Below are 18759 nucleotides of genomic sequence, written 5' to 3'. Positions count from 1 at the left end.
TGGTTCTTTAAAAAATATTAATAAAGTGGGCAAACTCCTAGGAGGATTGATCAAGAAGAAGCACAAATTATTTACAACAGGAATGAAAAAGAGGATGTGATGACAGATATTATAGATATCAAAGGATAAACGGGAGAGGATCCTGGGACAATGATGGCAATGTTGGCAGTGTAGTTCTATGTCTACAGATTCCCACATAAAAACTTATGCCGTGACTGGAGAGTAAAATTACAAAGAAAAAAAACAGGAAAACATTTATAACAAAATTTGGTGACAAAGGCATCTCCACAACCCCCAAATACAAGCAAGTAGGAACGAACCACCAACAGCCACCAGACCTGCACAGGATCAGAATCTGTGCAGGAGAAAGAAGGAAACAGAGTAAGACCAGGAGAACTCAAAAAAGCCTACAGAGAGTCACTGGAATCAAGACAGGCCAACTGAGAACAGTAAATGAAACTAGGAAGGATCTGCGGCCTAAAATAGTGGATGAGCGCCAAGGGCCTGCAGTGAGAAAGAAGGTCAAAGGCACTGGGGCAGGTCTGGGTCCTATGAACTGTCAAACTGACCCACCAAGGCTTCCTACTGGTACCATGGCCCACACTGAGGAGAAGTTGCTTGGAGTGGAATCAAAATGTAGTAGGGTGGGGACAACACAGAGGAAGGAAAGGAATAAGGCGACCAGCCTAGCGGAAGGAAAGAGAACCAGGATATCCCAGAAAGGAAGCCAGACAAAGTAACAGAAGAGGGAGCTCTGTGATGTGATACAAGTTTTTCCGAACCCCACCTCATTTTTTAATTTCAGGAAAACTAATTTCATAGAAAATGAACAGTAGAAAAGTATCAAGGTCAAATCTCATATAAAGTTATAAAAGCTCCATAAAAGTCACATTACTACTGATAATGAAGCACACCAGAAAGGCATACCACAAACAGACCAAAACTGCTAACTTCTCTTTCAAAATAAGCCAAAAGACACTAAGAACACAATATGATACATGCAAGGACAACATAAGTCAGAATTAGAAGAATTCAGATGTGATGCAACAGTACTCAGGACGGAATGAGAAACAAAAGAAAAAAATAATTTTAAAGTGAAGACTAAACTAGAAAGTATACAAGAACAGTGAACATGAGAGATGATGCCTTAGAAGATGGAAAAGAGATGTTTAAAAATAAAAAATATGAAGAGATAAAGAGTTGGACACTGACAAATAATAAAAACAGGCAAAAAGATAAAAAAATTAGGTATATGAGTCCCAGAAGAAAACCAGAGCAAAGGAACAGAATATTAAAACTATTCAAGAAAGTTTTCTAAAGTTTCCTAAAATAAAGAAAAACTCAAAAAGCTGAGAATGCGGTCCCAAAATGACCAGCAATAAGACATTCTAGTAAAATGATGAAGTTTATTTCATTTTAAAGATTTTGTTTTTAAGTTATCTCTACACCCAACGTGGGGCTTGAACTCACAACCCTGAGACCAAGAGTTGTATGCTCCATCTACTGAGCCTGCCAGGTGCCCCTAAAATGACTGCACTTTAAAGAAAATGAAAAAATCTTTCGGGGATCTGAACACACACACATACACACACACACAGGAAAAAGTAAATCATCATTAGGCTTTAATAGAAATACTGTATGCCAGAAGAAAATGAAGTAACATTTAAGAGACCCAAGAAAGCAAAGTGTGAACCTAGCAAAACAAAACAGACTTTGTAAGCATAAAGGGCACAAACTTATCAACATGCAAGATCTCAGAGAACACTGTTGCCAAGTACCGTTCCTGGGGAATCTACTAGAAAATCAGCTCCGACAACCAAAGTGAGTAGAACGATGTAAAGACTAGAGATTTTTTTTTTTTTAAAGATTTTTATTTATTTATTTGACCGAGAAATCACAAGTAGGCAGAGAGGCAGGCTGACAGAGGGGAAGCAGGCTCCCTGCTGAACAGAAAGCCTGATGCAGGGCTCGATCCCAGGACCCTGAGATCATGACCTAAGCAGAAGGCAGAGGCCCAACCCACTGAGCCACACAGGCGCCCCCAGAGACTAGAGATTAATGTTAATTATAAGATTACTTGTAGAGCTAAAGCAATATAAGGATTAAGAAGGAGAGATATAGGGGCACCTGGGTGGCTCAGTGAGTTAAAGCTCTGCCTTCAGCTCAGGTCATGATCCCTATTTTTTTTTTAATATTTTATTTATTTATTTGACAGAGAGAGAGATCACAAGCAGGCAGAGAGGCAAGCAGAGAGAGAAGGGGAAGCAGGCTCCCCGCTGAGCAGAGAGCCCCATGTGGGGCTCGATCCCAGGACCCTGAGATCATGACCCGAGCTGAAGGCAGAGGCTTAACCCACTGAGCCACCCAGGCACCCCAGAGAGCTATATTATATAATGATTATATTCCCTGACAATGATTTACTACAAAGGTTTTTAATGAGGTAGAGAATGTGAAATGCATTTGTAAAATACTTTCTTCATGTTTTCAGTACTCATACTGGTGGTGGTATTAATATGGTTATTCTGAGAGAGCTTTGTGGATGAGATCAAAGAAATGAGTAATTATGGAGTATTCTAATTCTATTATCACCTGTGTCCTTGAAAACCAGGATTCTTGGTACAGAAAAAAGGAGCTAGGCAAGAGACTGAGTAAAAGCGTTTTAATATTGAATTTGAATTGAAAGTATAAATATGTACTTATGAGGTATTTTACTGTGTGTGTGTGTGTGTGTGTGTGTGTGTGCGTGTTTATACATAATACAGTTGACCTTTGAAAAATGGGTTTGAACTGTGCAGGTCCACTCATACATGGATTTTGTTTTTCTAAAAATACAGTATAGTATTGTAAATGTATTTTCCTTATGATTTTCTTAATAACATTTTCTTTTCTCTAGCTTATTTTATTGTTAGAAAGAAATATATAATACATATAACACAAAATATGTGTTAATCGACTATTTCCTGTAATCAGTAAGGCTTCCAGTCAACATTAGGCTATTAGTGGTTAAGTTCTTTAGGAGTCAAAAGTTCCATGCAGGGGCACCTGGGTGGCTCAGTGGGTTAAAGCCTCTGCCTTCGGCTCAGGTCGTGATCCCAGGGTCCTAGGATCGAGCCCCACATCGGGCTCTCTGCTCAGCAGGGAGCCTGCTTCCTCCTCTCTCTCTCTTGCCTGCTTCTCTGCCTACTTGTGATCTCTGTCTGTCAAATAAATAAATTAAAATCTTAAAAAAAGAAAAAGTTCCATGCAGATTTTCAAAAGGGCACGGGTCAGTGCCCCTAACCTATGGCATTGTTCAAGGGTCAACTGTACTATTTTGTGTACTTTTGTCTATGGTTGAAATTTTATATAAAATGAAACAACTGCAAGTGATTAAAAGCCATTAAATACATTAAAAACTAAAAATTCATAATAATAATTTAAAGAGAGAGCAGAGCAAAACAAAATCGTCAAACACCAAGTTGCTAGGGCATCAATTTACTACTTTAAAAGTGATAAATAAGGAAAGAGAGTTGAGCATTCATCTTGCTATTCTGATATAAACTTTATTTTAGGGTAACCTAATAGTCCTAGAGGATGTGAAAAAGCTTTTCTGTATTGAAAGAGCTACTAAAAGAGGGATAATAGCATTAGAAAAGTCATCATTTTGTAATCTCTAGTGAAATAGCCAATTTATAAAGCGGACTTTAATGGATGTTAAAACAATCTGGCAAAAAGTTGACAGGAAGCTTAGGATGCAGAATCAGGCTATCACAACCTAAAAAATGGAAGGAGCCTGGGACCTGAAACAGACAGTGGAAGAGAAAGAGCCCAAGCATCACACCCGTGATCCCCTGCAAGTGAAAAATAAATCTTTATTGTGTGGAATCACTGACATATGAGGCAACTCATTAGGAAAGTTAGCTTATTGTAAAAGAATACCATTTATATATATTAAAACACCTAAGTACACAGTTATATATACATATTTAAAGATACAAACATATCCAAACACATACTAAAATATTAGAGGGGATGCCTAGGTCAGGGAGAGGAATGAGAAGAGGGGTCAAGGATTAAAAGAAGAAAATAAAGCAATAAAGCAGCTAGTATCAACTGAGAATGAGAGTTCATCATGCTCTAAGGAGCATGGTTGAACTTATGAAGGAATAAAAAATGATAATTTTAAAAGGTGACAAGGAGGAGCACCTGGGTGGCTCAGTTGGTTAAGCATCTGCCTTTGGCTCAGGTCATGGACCCTGGGATCGAGCCCCACATCAGGCTCTCTGCTCAGTGAGGAGCCTGCTTCTCCCTTTCCCTCTGCCTGCCGCTCTCCCTGCTTGTGCTCTGTCAAATAAATAAAATAAAATCTTGGAAAAAATTCAAATTAAAAGGTGACAACGAATCTACCCTTCCCAGAGACAGCCCAGGCTAGTTTGCTGGTAATGATCTTCTGCCTTGAGCACAAAATGGTTCTAGAGAGGAGGCAGTACTGAAGACAGAACCTGCTGGAACCCTCTACCATGTTCACCAGGAAAGTGTCAAGCCTGAAAATTCCCAAGCTGGGAATTTCTCCCTTCAGTCTCAGCTCTCCCTGGTGGTAATGATGCATTCTCCAGACACGGAGCCTGGACCTTGGCCACCACCTTCCCACCACCCTTCACTCCAGGCCTAGGGAGGCTAGACAAAACATAGAGGCTCATTCTGGGCCTGGGTGCTTCCATCCACCTACCCTCCATCTCTGTCTTTGGTAGGCTGAATAATGGCCCTTCCTCCAAAGATGTTCATGTTCTAATCCTCAAAGCCTGTGAATATTTCACCTTTTATTGCAAAGGGACCTAGAATACAAGGTTACATTAAGGATCTTGACATGGGGAGAGGATCTTAGATCATCCCAGCGGGCTCAATATAATCCCAAGCGGATGTAATCACAATATAATCCTCGTAAGAGAAAGGAGAATTAGAAAGAGATGAAAGGTTAGAAGCAGAGGTCAGAGAGGAGAGAAGATGCTATCTGCTGCCTTGAAGATGGAGGAAGTGGCCATGAATCAAGGAATGCAAGCAGCTTCTAGAAGCTGGAAGAGGCAAAGAAATGGATTCTCCCCTAGAGTTTCCAAGAGGAATACAGAACAGACAGGTCAACACCTTGACTTTAATTGAGCTCAGTGAAACTGATTTGGGAATCCTGACCTCCACAACTGGAAGAATTAAAATTGTGTTCTTTTAAGCCAAGAAGTTTGTGGTCATTCATTACAGCAGCAGCAGCAGCAGCAGCAGCAGCAGCAGCAGGAAGCTAGTACATTGGTCCTGCTGCTGGGCAGGGTAGCCTGTTCTAGAGGAGTGACGTCTGTGACACTGAGAAGAGGGGAATCAGAGAAGACTTCCTGGAAGCCCAAGCAGCCAGACTGACCCAGGTTCATATTACAGTTATTTTATTACCTATCTGACCTTGAGCAAATGTCTAAGCAACAACACATTGTTAATAATCCATTATTTATAGGGTTGTTAAGAATTAAATAGAATGTTTTAAATTACCTACTACTACCTAATTACCCACTTTTTAACAAAATAAGTCATACCTCCATGTGGGTTTACACACATTCATTCTTCCATTCGTTCAGGAGGTGTCACTGAGCATCCAGTAGGGCCTGGCCTCGTGCACACAGTGACTTGTCTGCTACAAGCCCCTAGCATTTCTCACCCGAGCTGCCACTGAGCTTCCAGTCTGTCCAGTGCTCAACCTTACCATCCCATCCTAAATGTGGGCCCTTACCCTTGCCCATTCCCGTGGTCTCATATCTCCTTGATGGTCCATCATTCTGTCAGCCTCACCCTTTACCCTCCTAGGCACTGTTTCTGCAGCTGCCACGAGCGGTCTCATCTCTGGCTTTACCCAGTTGTGCCTATCCAACTGTGCTGTATTCCCTTGACCTGTGGAGCTCCCCAACTCCACAGGACCCATCTGGATTTCCTCATCTCAAAGCTCCCCACCCCCACCCCACTTCTAACTTCCAAGTCTGAAATGCTGAGCTCTCTGCCACCATCATATCTGGACCTACTGGCCCTCCCTGGAAAAACAGTTGGTCTGGGATAATTTTTCTTATATCTGCAGTCCAGATTCACAAACCCTTTACCCAATCCAGGGCCAAAGTTCTCTTTCCTTAGAGCCTATGGCTTTTTCTCCCAACACTAAGCTGCCTCTCGGGTGGGGTTAAGAACCCAAATATTAAACCAGAAAAATTGCTTTTGGTCCTTCGGGCTTGAGTGGTGTTAACTGGGTAGGGTGAGGCAACAATCAGTCTGGCCAAATGGCACTGTGGATCTGGGCTCTCTAACCCGGGCCATTGCCATGGATCTACAGCAGGTGACACTGGGGAAATCTCTGCCCTCTCTAGGCCCGTCTCTCCAGCCTGTTAGTGCACTGAGAAGCTGGTCTTCTTTAAGGCTATACTGAAATTCGAGGTTCTATGCAGCTACTCCTGGCAATGGTGCATAATGGCCACAAGAGGGCGCGCAACCCTTTCAGCTCGGAAGTTTGCAGCCTAATCAAACGAGCAAGCTTCAAAAAGGATACAAGCCTTCTAAGTGAAAAGGTAGCTTACCCAAGAGCACGCTACAAAATGGCAACAGAGTAGGGACGGGAAAAGGATATTTGAATTCCCAGCCTGAGGGGAAGTCCGGAGCCCCAAGGCCAGGAGAGCTGGTATGGAGAGGGCTGGTAGGTAGCAGAGGAGGAGAGGCTAAGAATATATTTCAGAGATTTGGATCACTTTGAGGGGATGGGAGAAGGGAGGGTCTTTAGGGAGAGAGCCATAGGCTGAATGCATTGCCCCAAAAGGACTGGAATGGTGCTTGCAGAACAAAACCTGAGGAATTTGGGGGAAGTGGAGATGAACTTAGCTTCTTTCCCTTCCCCAGAATGAAAAGTAAAGAAATTGCAGAAGTTACTCTAGGATCTGGGGGAGACTCCTCCGTGCACGACAGCACAGCAACTAGGCAAGGATCACCCGACATCCTTCTCTCTCCTTTTTGCTTTTCAATAATTAGTTTCAGGCCCCAGGAAAGATAAGGACCAAAATATGGGCAGTTAGCTGGGGTTTAAAGGGATACTCTCCAAGAATTCATTCTCTGATATCAGGTACAGCCTCCTCCTCAGACCTGTCCCCTCCTGGGCCCCAGGTTGGCAGCTTCTGTGAATTCTTTCTTTGCTGTAATTCACTAGGGCCCTAGGACCCAGGCCCAGAGCCGGTCTCCTGCTCTCTCCTCAGGTCCCAGGAGTCTAAGGCTTGCTCTAAGGGAGGAAGGAAAGCAGCCTTTCTCTGGATCTCTCCCCCTCCCAGGACGTGGGCCCTAGGACCAAAGAGCCTCTGTCTTTCCCTGCCACACCCCCACCATCACCACCACTCATTGTAACCCAGACAAGGGGATTTCTTGTGTCTCAGTCTCTGGCAGGCATCCTTGTGACCAAATGGTGGAAGGTCCGGGGCAGAATGGGGGAAGGGAAATCACAGGATCAGAGAAGACACCTCCCCCCTTTGGAAATTATGATACACCCCCAGAGCTCCCAGACTTCAAGTGTCTCCTTCCTCTGATTTCCATCAGCAATAGGGAGAGAAGGGGGTTGGATGGGGGATCATCTGCATATAAAAGGCCTGTGGAAGTGGAAACCGAGAAGATGTAGAGACACAAAGGCTGAACCTCCTGGCAGACAGATCTGGAGCCAGAATACAAGAATGAGGGCAACCCAGGGACAGGGAAAGACAGGGGGCCAAACAGGTCAGGCCAAATTTTGAGAGCCGTAGGTAGAGGGCCCTGCCTTTCCCTCCCTAAAAGCACAGATACAAGAGTGTCACATCGACAGGGGTATGGCCACAAAGGAAGTGAACCCTCTAGAATAAAATGAGAACACCCCATTTAAAAAGCAAGAATCTGGGGTGCCCGGGTGGCTTAGTCAGTTGAGCATCTGCCTTCGGCTCAGTTCATGATCCTGGGGTCCTTGGATGGAGCCCCGTATTGGGCTTCCTGCTCAGTGGGGAGTCTGCTTCTCCCCTCACTTGTGCTCTAACAAATAAATAACATCTTAAAAAAAAAAAAAAGTAACAATCTTTCTGAAAAGAAACACAAACCTCTTACAGTGAGCTTTCCTACCAGGAAGGGGGAAGGGTATGTTCCCACTTGCAAGAAGTAACAGTATGGAGAATAAATGGTATGGTCTTGCCTAGCAGCAGGGGCTCAGCCGCCCGATACTGGCCTCCCACCCCTGAGAGATGGTACAGAGGAAAGCCTACTCCATCCTGGCAGGAAATGACATCACTCACCAGATAGGAAGGGATGGTTCTACCAACCCCTGAGACTTCTGGGAGGGCCAGTCCATGGAGGGTTGGCCCTGAATGTCCATGTCCCTCCACAGTTCTCCATCTTGGCCAAGAGGGGGGCCAAGACTCCTAGATGTTGGTTGAGGTAATCGCACCCCCAACTCTTCATCAGCAATCTCATAGGCGTCCTAAATCCCTCAAATCCTTACCTAGTTCCGGGAGGAAGGGGGGGCACGGAGGGGGAGGGGAAGTTACTATCTTACGAAAAGCCACAGGTCAAACCTCTAGAGTCAATGTATCTATGGAAATAGCTCTAGGGTCCCAATAATTGAGGGATAAAGGCAGAGCCTCCTCAGGGACCAGAAGGATGACAAGGTCAGATTTCCATGGTAACTGATTTTGATGCAGCCTCTTCCTAGACCCAGAATGAGGGAGAATAAATTTCCAGGGAGACCAGGGCCTAGCAATGAAAGAGCCACAGGAATACAAAAGGGTGGGAGAGTTACTATAAGAAGGTCACGTCATCCTGACACTGCCAGTACCAGTGAGCCTCAAAGCCCAGTTTGGCACTCTCATCCTCTAGTGGCTCAGGAGGTCCACCTTGGAGCCCCTCCCCTGGGGGCTTCCATACAGCCCTCAAATTCCCTAGCCTGCTGGCTGTCAGGTCCACCTCAGTCCTGGCCCTGTCCCCACTGGGCCCTATCCCCACTGGGTATAACCTTTGCCCAGTCTCAGGACGGGGAGCCCCAGGGGGGCCCTGTTCATCCAGCTCGCTGGGGACCACCGTGTCTAGGAAGCTGCCAATGGAGAGACTGTCCAGCCGGTCAGTGGAGCTGGTGTCCGGCAGGCTGTCCCAGCTGCCTCGCCTTGAGTGGTCTGGGCTCCCGCCTGTCAGGCTATATTGGCTGCTGGTGAGGCTGCTGCAGTGGCTGGTCACTGTCCCCCTCTCCTCCAACAGCCAGCGCACAGCCTCGATGCCATCATTCAAGGTCAACAGCTGCTGCAGGATCTTCACATCGATGGCTCGCAGGTAAGCCTGGGGGAGTGGGAGAAGGAGTCAGTCTGAGGTTCTGAGCCATGGGTTTCCCAAATATTTCCAGGGGGCCCCGCTTTGTAGTCCAACCAACCATGCTTCAAAGGCAAGAAGCTTGGGAGCAGGAGCATGGCTGGTTTAGAGCATGGGGTCTCAAAGCAGACAGATTACTGTTTAAAATCTCAGTTCTGGGGCGCGCCTGCCTGGCTCAGTCAGTGGAGCACGTGACTCTCGATCTAGGGTTGTAAGTTCGAGCCCCATGTTGGGTGCAGAGATTACTTAAAAACAAAATCTTTACAAAAAAAAAAAAATCTCAGTTCTACCACTGATTAGCCAGATGACTGTGGGCAACTTTCTTACATGCCTTGAGCCTTGGTTTCCTTGTTTGTAAAACAGGGCTAAATTACTCATTTCACAGGATGGCCGTGAGAATTTGGAGATGCTGTTTATTGAGTACTCAACACAGTGCTTGACACAGTCTCGGTAAACGTTTAGTACTGAAATCTGATCCTGATAAGCTTCGAACTTAGGTAAAGTATTAACTACTGAAACAGTCCAGATTCAAAGAATAGCCTGATAGGGAGCCTGGTGTTAATTATAAAGTAGGGCCAAAGGGAGGCAAAAGCTGGGGAAGAAAGAGGAAGTGAACGTGGGTCCCTCAGACTCTTCAGGGTGTCAGTAGCCATTGTTCAAAGGGTCAGAAGCCTGCTGGCTGGGGATTCGGGGCTTCTCTCCACCACACACCTGTCTCCCTTCCGTACAGGGAGTAAGTCTGATTTTCCGGGGAATCTCCAGGGTCCCTCCCAGTTCAGATGCCCTAAATATCTTCCCCAAAGACCAGTCTGAAACTGTCCCTTTCCTGCTCAAGAGCCTCTCCTGGCTTTGCACTCCTCTTGAAGAAGAAGATCCAAACCCTTCAACAGCTGGGATTCCAAAGCTATCACAATATAGCCCTTGTGAGTCTCCCCAGCTTCACCTCTAGCTCATTGACCCAGGAGACTCTGGTCTTGTCACACATGACTTTCTGATTGCGTTTTATTTTGTTTCCTTGTAATCAAAGTAATGGATGCCCATGGATTAAAGAGGCAAACAGTTCTGTGAGAATTATCATGGACATAATAGGCCTGCACCCTAATCCTAAATCTCGCTTCCCAGAGACAACTATTATTCATCTTTTTAGCTGTTTATTTTGGTACTTACCTTCGAATCTCCAAATAACATGCTACTTAGTGACTTTTAAGTTTTAGGTGTTTTCTGTTGACTTCCCACATGATGGAAGGTTAAGGGTTTAACTCTCATCCTACTACCCACTCCTCTGCCACATAGACACCTTTCCCATCTTCCAGTTTTCCCAACGTATGCAATAAAATGAGTTGTTGGGTGATTACCTGATAAGGATTTGGAAATGCCATTCACAGCTAAGATGTACTACTATGGTTACTTTTCATTCCCTACTTCACGTTTTCCTTAGAATAATAATAATAAAAATTTTTAAATGATTTTTTTAAAGATTGTATTTATTTGTCAGAGAGAGAGTGAGAGCATACACAAGCAGGGGGAGCGATAGGCAGAGGGAGAAGCAGGATCCCTGCTGAGCAAGGAGCCCAATGCAGGACTCGATCCTGGGACCCTGGGATCATGACCTGAGCCGAAGGCAGACACTTATCCGACTGAGCCACCCAGGTGTCCCAATAATAATTATTAATCCTTAGAATTATGCCTTAGAATAATAATAAATGATATAGAGCATACCTCATATATTCCATTATTGTTATATTATTATTACTACAATATTACTCCTCTTCTTTTGCGTCATTTCCTACATAGTGATAAGTAAGTCATCCCCACACCCTCTCCCAGTTGTCTGAATTTTCCTCTCAAGGCATTTAAACATATCACATTCTAACTATTGCTGGTTCTTAGAGGCAGCTCTTCAGGAGCCCTCTGATTGGCCCCAGTGTGAACCAGTTGCACAACTGTCCCCCAGGGATTCCCCCTTCACTAGCCTCCTGGGCTTTTCCCTAGTTGGATCCCTTGTTTCCTGGGTCCATGTCTTCTTCTTTCTTGGTTTACTCCTTCATTGTGTGTGGATGCTTTTCCTCCAGTTCCTCCAGTAGCTTCCTGAGAAAGTCTACAGAGGATGTACATTTGTTGAAGCTTTACACGTTTTAAAATGCTGTTCTTCTCCCCTCACACCACTGACAGTTTCTTGGGTATAGAATTCTAGGTAAAAAATAATTTTTCCTCAGGATTTAAGGCATTGTTCCATTGACTTTTTTTCCCCCTAAGAGCTTATTTATTTATTTGACAGAGAGAGAGAGATCACAAGTAGGCAGAGAGGCCGGCAGAGAGAGAGAGAGGAGGAAGCAGGCTCCCCGCTGAGCAGAGAGCTCAATTCGGGGCTCGATCCCAGGACCCTGAGATTATAACCTGAGCTGAAAGCAGAGGCTTTAACCCACTGAGCCACCCAGGCGCCCCTGTTCCATTGACTTTTAATTTTCAGTGTCACACTTGGAAAGTCTGATGCCATTATGATTCCTGGTCGTTCATATGGTACCATCTTACTATTCTTTCTGAAAGTTTTCAGGATCTTCTCTTTGGTCCCAGTGTTCTAAATTAGCCCAATAATTTGCCATGGTGTGTCTATTTTCATCCATTGAATTGGCTACTTGTTGGGCAATTTTAGTTTTTAAAGATTTATTTATTTATTTCAGAGTGGGGGGCAGGGGCAGAGGGAGAGGAGAATGGAAGCAGACTCCCCGCTGATCCTGGACCCTGACACAGGACTGCAGTAGGGAATGGGGGGAGAACATGACCTGAGCTGAAACCAAAAGCTGGATGCTCAACCGACTGAGCCACCCAGGTGCCCCGTATTGGGCCCTTTTAAATTGGAGACACATGTTCCTCAATTCTGGGAGATTTTCTTTATTTCTTTGGTGATTATTTCTCCTCCACGAATTTTCTACTTTTTTTTTTTTTCCTGGAAATCCTATTATTTGAATAGAGGGTGTCCTGGATGGATCCTTTTTTTTTTTTTCCCCTCTTCCATCTTTTTCTATATTTGTTCTAGTTTCTGAAGTATTTCAACATTATCAATGCTCCCGTTGAGTTTTTCACATTTTCCTATCATGCTTTTATTTCTAAGAGTTGTTCTAGTTCTCTGAATGTTTTCCTTTTAAAACAAAAAAATTTTAAAAAGATTTATTTATTTGAGAAAGTGAGAGAGTTCAGGCACGAGAGAGCAGGGTGGGGTGGGGGAAGGGCAGAGGGAGAAAGAGAATCCCCAGCGGACTCCACATGGAGCTCAGTCCCACAACCCTGAGATCATGACCTGAGCCGAAATCAAGAGTCAGATGCTTAATGGACTGAGCTACCCAGGCGCCCCTAAACACTTTCCTTTTTATAGCTTCCTGCCGTGCTGCAACAGTACCTCTTATCTTTTTAAGGATATAATTAATGTTTTTTTAATAAGTTCTCATCTCCCAGTATTATCTCCATCTCATTCAAGGTGTTTTTTCTGTTCATTTATGTCTAAATAGTCGGAGGGTCTCATCAGATGTCTTACAGTCTCTAGTAGCTGCTTATACTTCAGAGTTGTCTCTAAAAAGCTGATTGCAAATTTTACATACGTACGTGAGGCTTGCCAACTCTGAGCCTCACTTGGAATTATCTGGCTGGGTTATTTGGGTTAGCCCTGAAGTCAGTATCTCTAGTATTTTTCCCTTGGGTTCCCCATGTTCACCCATCTCAAGAATATAGTGCAAGCAAAGCTGCTAAGTAAGGGGAAAGGCTGGAAGGGTATTTAATAACATTTAGTACATTTTTACTTAATCCCTCTTTTTAAAAAAGATTTATTTATTTATTTGAGAGGGAGAGATAGAGTGTGCATGCAAGGGAATGGGACTGGCGGGGGTGAAGTGGGGGGTGGAGATGGGGGAGAGGCAGAGGGAGAGGGAAAGAATCTCAAGCAGACTCCCCACTGAGCATGGAGCACCACTGTGGGGCTTGATTTCACCACCCTGCGATCATGACCTGAGCTGGAATCAAGAGTTGGATGCTTAACCAACTGAGCCACCCAGGCACCCCTACCTAATCCCTCTTGCTCTCAACTTGTCTCTAATCTAGAGACATTCGGTTCGAGTTTTTAAAAAATATATAACAATTGGGGTGTCTGGGTGGCTCAGTCAGTTAGGCAGCTGCTGTCGGCCCAGGTCATGATCTCGGGGTCCTGGGATCGGGGTCATTGGGCTCTCCGCTCAGTCAGCAGCGAGTCTGTTTCTCTCTCTCCCTCTGTGATCTCTCTCACTTTCTCTCAAGTAAGTAAATAAAATCTTAAGGACATAACTGTCTTACAAGTAGAATGATAAATCAGACTATGACTAAGTATTTGTACATTGAGAAAAATATAGGCACTGGAATTAAATAGACCTGGATTCAAATTCCAGTTATGCCATTAACAAACCACAGGGAATTAGAATTTTTTCCCCTTTAAACCTCATTTCTTCATTGTAAAATGAGGATACTATCTCATTTAGAGGTTTATATCAAAAAATGGAAGGAACATGGGGTGCCTGGGTGGCTCAGTGGTTAAAGCCTCTGCCTTCGGCTCAGGTCATGATCCCAGGATCCTGGGATAGAGCTGCGCATCAGGCTCTCTGCTCAGCAGGGAGCCTGCTTCCTCCCTCTCTCTCTCTCTCTCTCTCTCTGCCTGCCTCTCTGCCTACTGGTGATCTCTGTCTGTCAAAATAAAATAAAATAAAATCTTTAAAAAAAAAATGGAAGGAACATATTAACACGCACAGGATAGTGCTTGGCAGGTATCAGTTTGTGAACGGTAGCTATGTGGCTTTAGATATTACTGTGGTCAACTTATTCACCATGGCATAAGCACAGAACAAAATTCTGTACCTGAAATTATTTGTGATTTTGGAATAATATCACAACTCTAATTCAATTAAACAAATGAGTATTTGGCACCTGGGTTGTCTAATAATAACAAAGATCATGAAGAAACTGTCCCTGCTTGACAGAAACTTGCAGTTTCAATAAGGAGATATGGACATAAATAACTGAAATACTACAGGCTATGCAGATTATTAATGACATGCAATAAAAGATGATCTTCAATTATTTCACACTGGGGAAAATTTTTTTTTTTTTTTAATTTGAGAGAGAGAGAGACAGCAGAGAGAAGGGCAGAGGGAGAAGCAGACTCCCACTTAGCAGGGAGCCTGACATGGGGCTCGATCCCAGGACCCTCGGTCATGACCTGAGCTGAAGGTAGACCCTTTAACCGACTGAGCCACTCAGGTGCCCCTAAGTTTTGTTTTTTTCTTTTAAATATTTTATCCATCCATTTGACAGAGAGAGAGAGACAGTGAAAGAAGGAACACAAGCAGGGAGAGTGGGAGAGGGAGAAGCAGGTTCCCCACTGAACAGGAAGCCTGATACAGGGCTCGATCCCAGAACCCTGATATCATAACCCAAGCCGAAGGCAGATGCTTAATGACTGAGCCACCCAGGAACCCCAGGGAATAAATTAACAGTGAAACCAACAGTCCTAGTCCATAACCAAACTAAATGTATTAAACAAAACTTCTCATACTAAGAATGTTTCTCCTGCTATATTGTCTCCTTCCTTTCTTCCCCTTCCTCCATTCCCTCTGTACTATTTTTTTCCAAAACGTATATCCCCAATCTTCTGTTAGGATAAAGAAGTGGCTGGCACTTGGTTGGCCAGTTAGGGAGGGGATCTTAGAGTACAACTCGTAAACAGACATTCACAAACCCTTTTGTTTTTAGCTTCACTTGTGCCCCCCAATTCCCTAAACACTGGGTTTTCCCAACTCCTTGAAAGCTTTGAGTTTCTGTAGTGCAAATCGTGTTGCCTTTTCAGCTTTCCTCGCTGCTGGTTTGGAATTCAGCTTTTTTCAGGTCCTCTAAGTTACCACACTTCCTTCTGCTTTTCAGTTTCCAAAATTTTGTTCCTATTATCTTCTCTCCTACGTTTGTCATCATAATAGTTTCATGGCTTTTAAAATAATCCTTCTACTGGCTTTCTAGTGACATTTCAGAAGGAAATGGAGGTAAATGCATGTGTTCAATCTGCCATCTTGAATTAGAATTCCCGCTGACTTTATTCATCCTTCAAGCCCCAGCCTCAAATGCCATTCCTCCTCTAGGAAGTCTTCCCTGCTCTTCCTTAAGACAGAATTAATCCATTCAGTTATGACACAATATTTAGTGAGTCTTTTTATAGGCATCACATTGTGTTCAAGGAAGAAAAGACACCATTTCTTAACCTCAGAGAGTTCACAGTTTATGGGTAGGAGAAGACAATGATATAGGCATTTAAGACTCAGCATGGCGAATGCTAGGGGAAACAAATGCTATCCAGAGGGCCATGGCTATCTAGAAGACAATGACCCAATCAAGGCAGGTAAGAAAGTGCTTCCTACAATAAGGCACATGAGCTGAGACATAAAGGTTGAATAGGACTTCGTCAAGTAAACAGTGGAGAGAGGCATTCCAACTAGAGGACTCAGTATGTGTCCCCTCCAATTCAAAGTAGCCTTTCCATGAGTGCCCGGCTGGCTGAGTTTGGTAGAGCATATGACTCTTGATCTAGGGACTGTAGATTCGAGCCCCACATTGGGTGTAGAGATTACTTAAAAATAAAATCTTTTTTTTTTTTTTAAGATTTTATTTATTTATTTGACAGAGAGAGAGCTCATGTAGGCACAGAGAGGGGCAAGCAGACTTCCTGCTGAGCAGGGAGCCTGAAGCAGGCTCGATCCCTAGACCCTGAGATCATGACCCAAGCCAAAGGCGGGCGCTTAACCAAATGAGCCCCCAAAAATAAAATCTTTAAAAGAAGAAGAAGAAGGAGGAGGAGGAGTTGTCTCTCCAGAGTACAAATCTGACCATGTCACTCTTTAATGAAGACTCTTCCAAGAAGCCCACCCTGGGTTCTAATAACACTTATCATCCTGTACCAGAGTTATTAGTCTGTCTCCCTCCTTCCTGTGAACTCAGCCTGTGAGCTCCCTGAGAGCAGTCCTACACAGTTCATTGGTGGCACTTAGCCTCAGACTGCATAGGTCAGATTCGGCTTTGTGATTCTCTTGCCTTTACTATCCTTGGCCCCTCTGGTGGTCTCCAGGATTCATCCGGTTGAGTTTTACTGTGTTGATGGGAAATGAATCTGAGAACTAGATTCTATAGTCCTGTGACAGTGGGATTCCCTGACTGTGACAGCAACACTTCCCAGAATAGAAAAAAAGCAAGGCTTTCTTGCCAGAAAAAGAAACACTCATTCCATACCGCCTCTTTGAAAACAGAAAGGGGATAAATCCTCAGGAGAGATGCAGCCTCAAAGACCACTCCAACCCAGTTCTCTTCCCAGGGGGATTCAAGTCCCCCACTAACCCTCTTAACAAAGACACATCAGACTCTGCCCAGCCTTGGGGTCACAAGTGTGGCCTCCTCATTGCTCAATCCCAATCAGGCCCTGGGGTAAAGCCCGGAGATCCCAGGCTCAGCTCCCTGGCCGTGGATTGAGATTCTTAGACAACTGTTACTAGAACTATCTGATCCCACAAGCCCCTGTCCCCTCATCCTCAAAGAGGCAGAAAAACTGAGGCCAACAGAAATTCAGGGCTCTGCTCAAGATCTCAAATGATTCAGGAGCTGGGCCAGAACTTGAACCCATGACTTCCCCCTTCTTGCCTAAAGCTTTTTTTTTTTAAGCCAGCTCTGTGGGGGTGGGTTGTCTGCAGCAACAGTTTTTTTGGGTAGGAGGATTAAGTAGGGAAGGTTTCCATTGTTTCCCCTTCCCACAAATCCCGGAGTCTGGCTGGTTCACTCAACCTGTGAGAGGCGGGGGTAACCAAGAGGAAAAGAGCCTAGAGGCAGGAATAACCTTGGCTTTAAGAGCGGGCCTGCCCCCGGCTCTGCAGGATTGCTGGGAGAGGGACAGTTGAAGGACTGTGCTTAGAGAGCTTGAACCCGTTCTGCCACCAGTGGCTTCAAGGGAAACCCTCTGCCCAGCCCCGCCGCTCCCCCCCAGTGGGCAGGGCTGACTACACAAAGACATCAATGACATCTTGGCCAAGGAAGGAGAAAGGAATCGGGGTAAGGAGCGCTTCCCTGTTCTGGCCCCCAGTAGGTTCCCTCCTGTGTGCCTTTAATGGGCAGCTTAGGGTCCCATACCAGGCTAGGTCAAGAATGCAGAGACCTAATCAGAAGTTAAATGAATGTACGCCCTTAAAGTTTACAAACAGCTAATCACTACCAAAGGCAAAAGAGTTAGAGCCAGAGAAAAGGCATGGCTTCTCCACTGGCTCCCTGTGTGAGCCCAGCTGAACCCCTTTAACACCTGCAAGCATACTTCATCTACAGGACGGGGAAAAGATGACCGCTTTTCTCACTTCAGTGGCATAAAATGTCTTTAAAGCGCCTGGCACAAAGCAGATCTCAATGGTAAAAATGTAAAGTGCAGGAAGATCATGTGAGTTCAAAGCCTGGCTCTGCTTTTTACTTTTTTGTATGACCTTGGGCAGTTACTTAATCTCTTTGTGCCTCAGTTTCTTTATCTATAAAATATCATTTGCTAATAGGGTTACTGTGAGGATTAAGTGAGTATTTTGTAAAGTGCTCAGCATGATGCCTGGCACCACTCTGTACAAAGAAGCGAAGCAAGCCCCTCCCTTAGGTGGGCAGTCACAGCCCTGCTCTGAAGAATCTGGCATTCCCCTCCAACCTTCAGGGCCGAGTGCACACATGGCATTTAAGTTCTTCCCCCATGGAGCCTTCCCTGATTGCTCTGCCCAGAAGGCTCTCCTCCCTGCCTAAGAGCCCCCATGCCCTCCTTCTCTGTTCTCTCACAGCCTAGCTAGGCAGATGGTGGGCTCCAGAAAGACCTATTAGCTGACACACTCACTATGGCCTCCTGGATCAGTCCCCCAGAACTGGCTGCAAATTGGTGGCAGGTGTAAATTACCCCCTTCACCGGAACCAGGGCCTTGGGGAGCCTGGACAGCCCCAAATGCCCTTCTGGCTCTGAATCTAGACCAGCAGCAACAGGGGAGGGGGAGGGTGCCTATTTCCTTCTCTTCTCCCCAAGAAGGTACAGATGAGATGCAAAAATCCTGTATACCTGGGGGGCTATACCAGGAGGTGATGGAGCCAATAGCCATGGCGCTGCTACTCTGACCACCCAGGTTCTAGGGACTTCCAAGTACTTTATGTGGGGGTTGGGGGAGTTGGGGAAAGGGAGGATGTTTTGGGTAGCCCTAGACTAGGGCTTTTTCACCCTGATCTCTTCTGTGCTGAATCCTATCATGAACTCCCAGGTCTCAGACTAGCAACCCCTGGACCCAGTGTGCAGCAGAAGAAACTGAGGGCCCTATAATGGTGGGCAGGGCATAGATGGCG

General features: G+C 45.0%; 1 protein-coding gene across 1 annotated transcript in view; it reads right to left on the bottom strand.

Annotated features, from left to right (window-relative positions):
• Nucleotides 1-8434: 8434 nt before the first annotated feature.
• Nucleotides 8435-18759, bottom strand: part of LURAP1 (leucine rich adaptor protein 1) — an 11364-nt gene continuing 1039 nt past the window's right edge. The window contains exon 2 of the mRNA XM_032877668.1: nt 8435-9327. Within this exon, the coding sequence (XP_032733559.1) occupies nt 8797-9327 (531 nt within the window). The 3' untranslated portion in view covers nt 8435-8796. The remainder of the gene's footprint in view (nt 9328-18759) is intronic.

Source organism: Lontra canadensis, unplaced genomic scaffold (assembly GCF_010015895.1).
Source record: "Lontra canadensis isolate GAN:19392208 unplaced genomic scaffold, GSC_riverotter_1.0 scaffold60, whole genome shotgun sequence".
NCBI classification, from domain to species: domain Eukaryota; kingdom Metazoa; phylum Chordata; class Mammalia; order Carnivora; family Mustelidae; genus Lontra; species Lontra canadensis.
The sequence above is the reverse complement of the archived record's forward strand: the minus strand, read 5'-3'. Positions and strand labels throughout refer to the sequence as shown.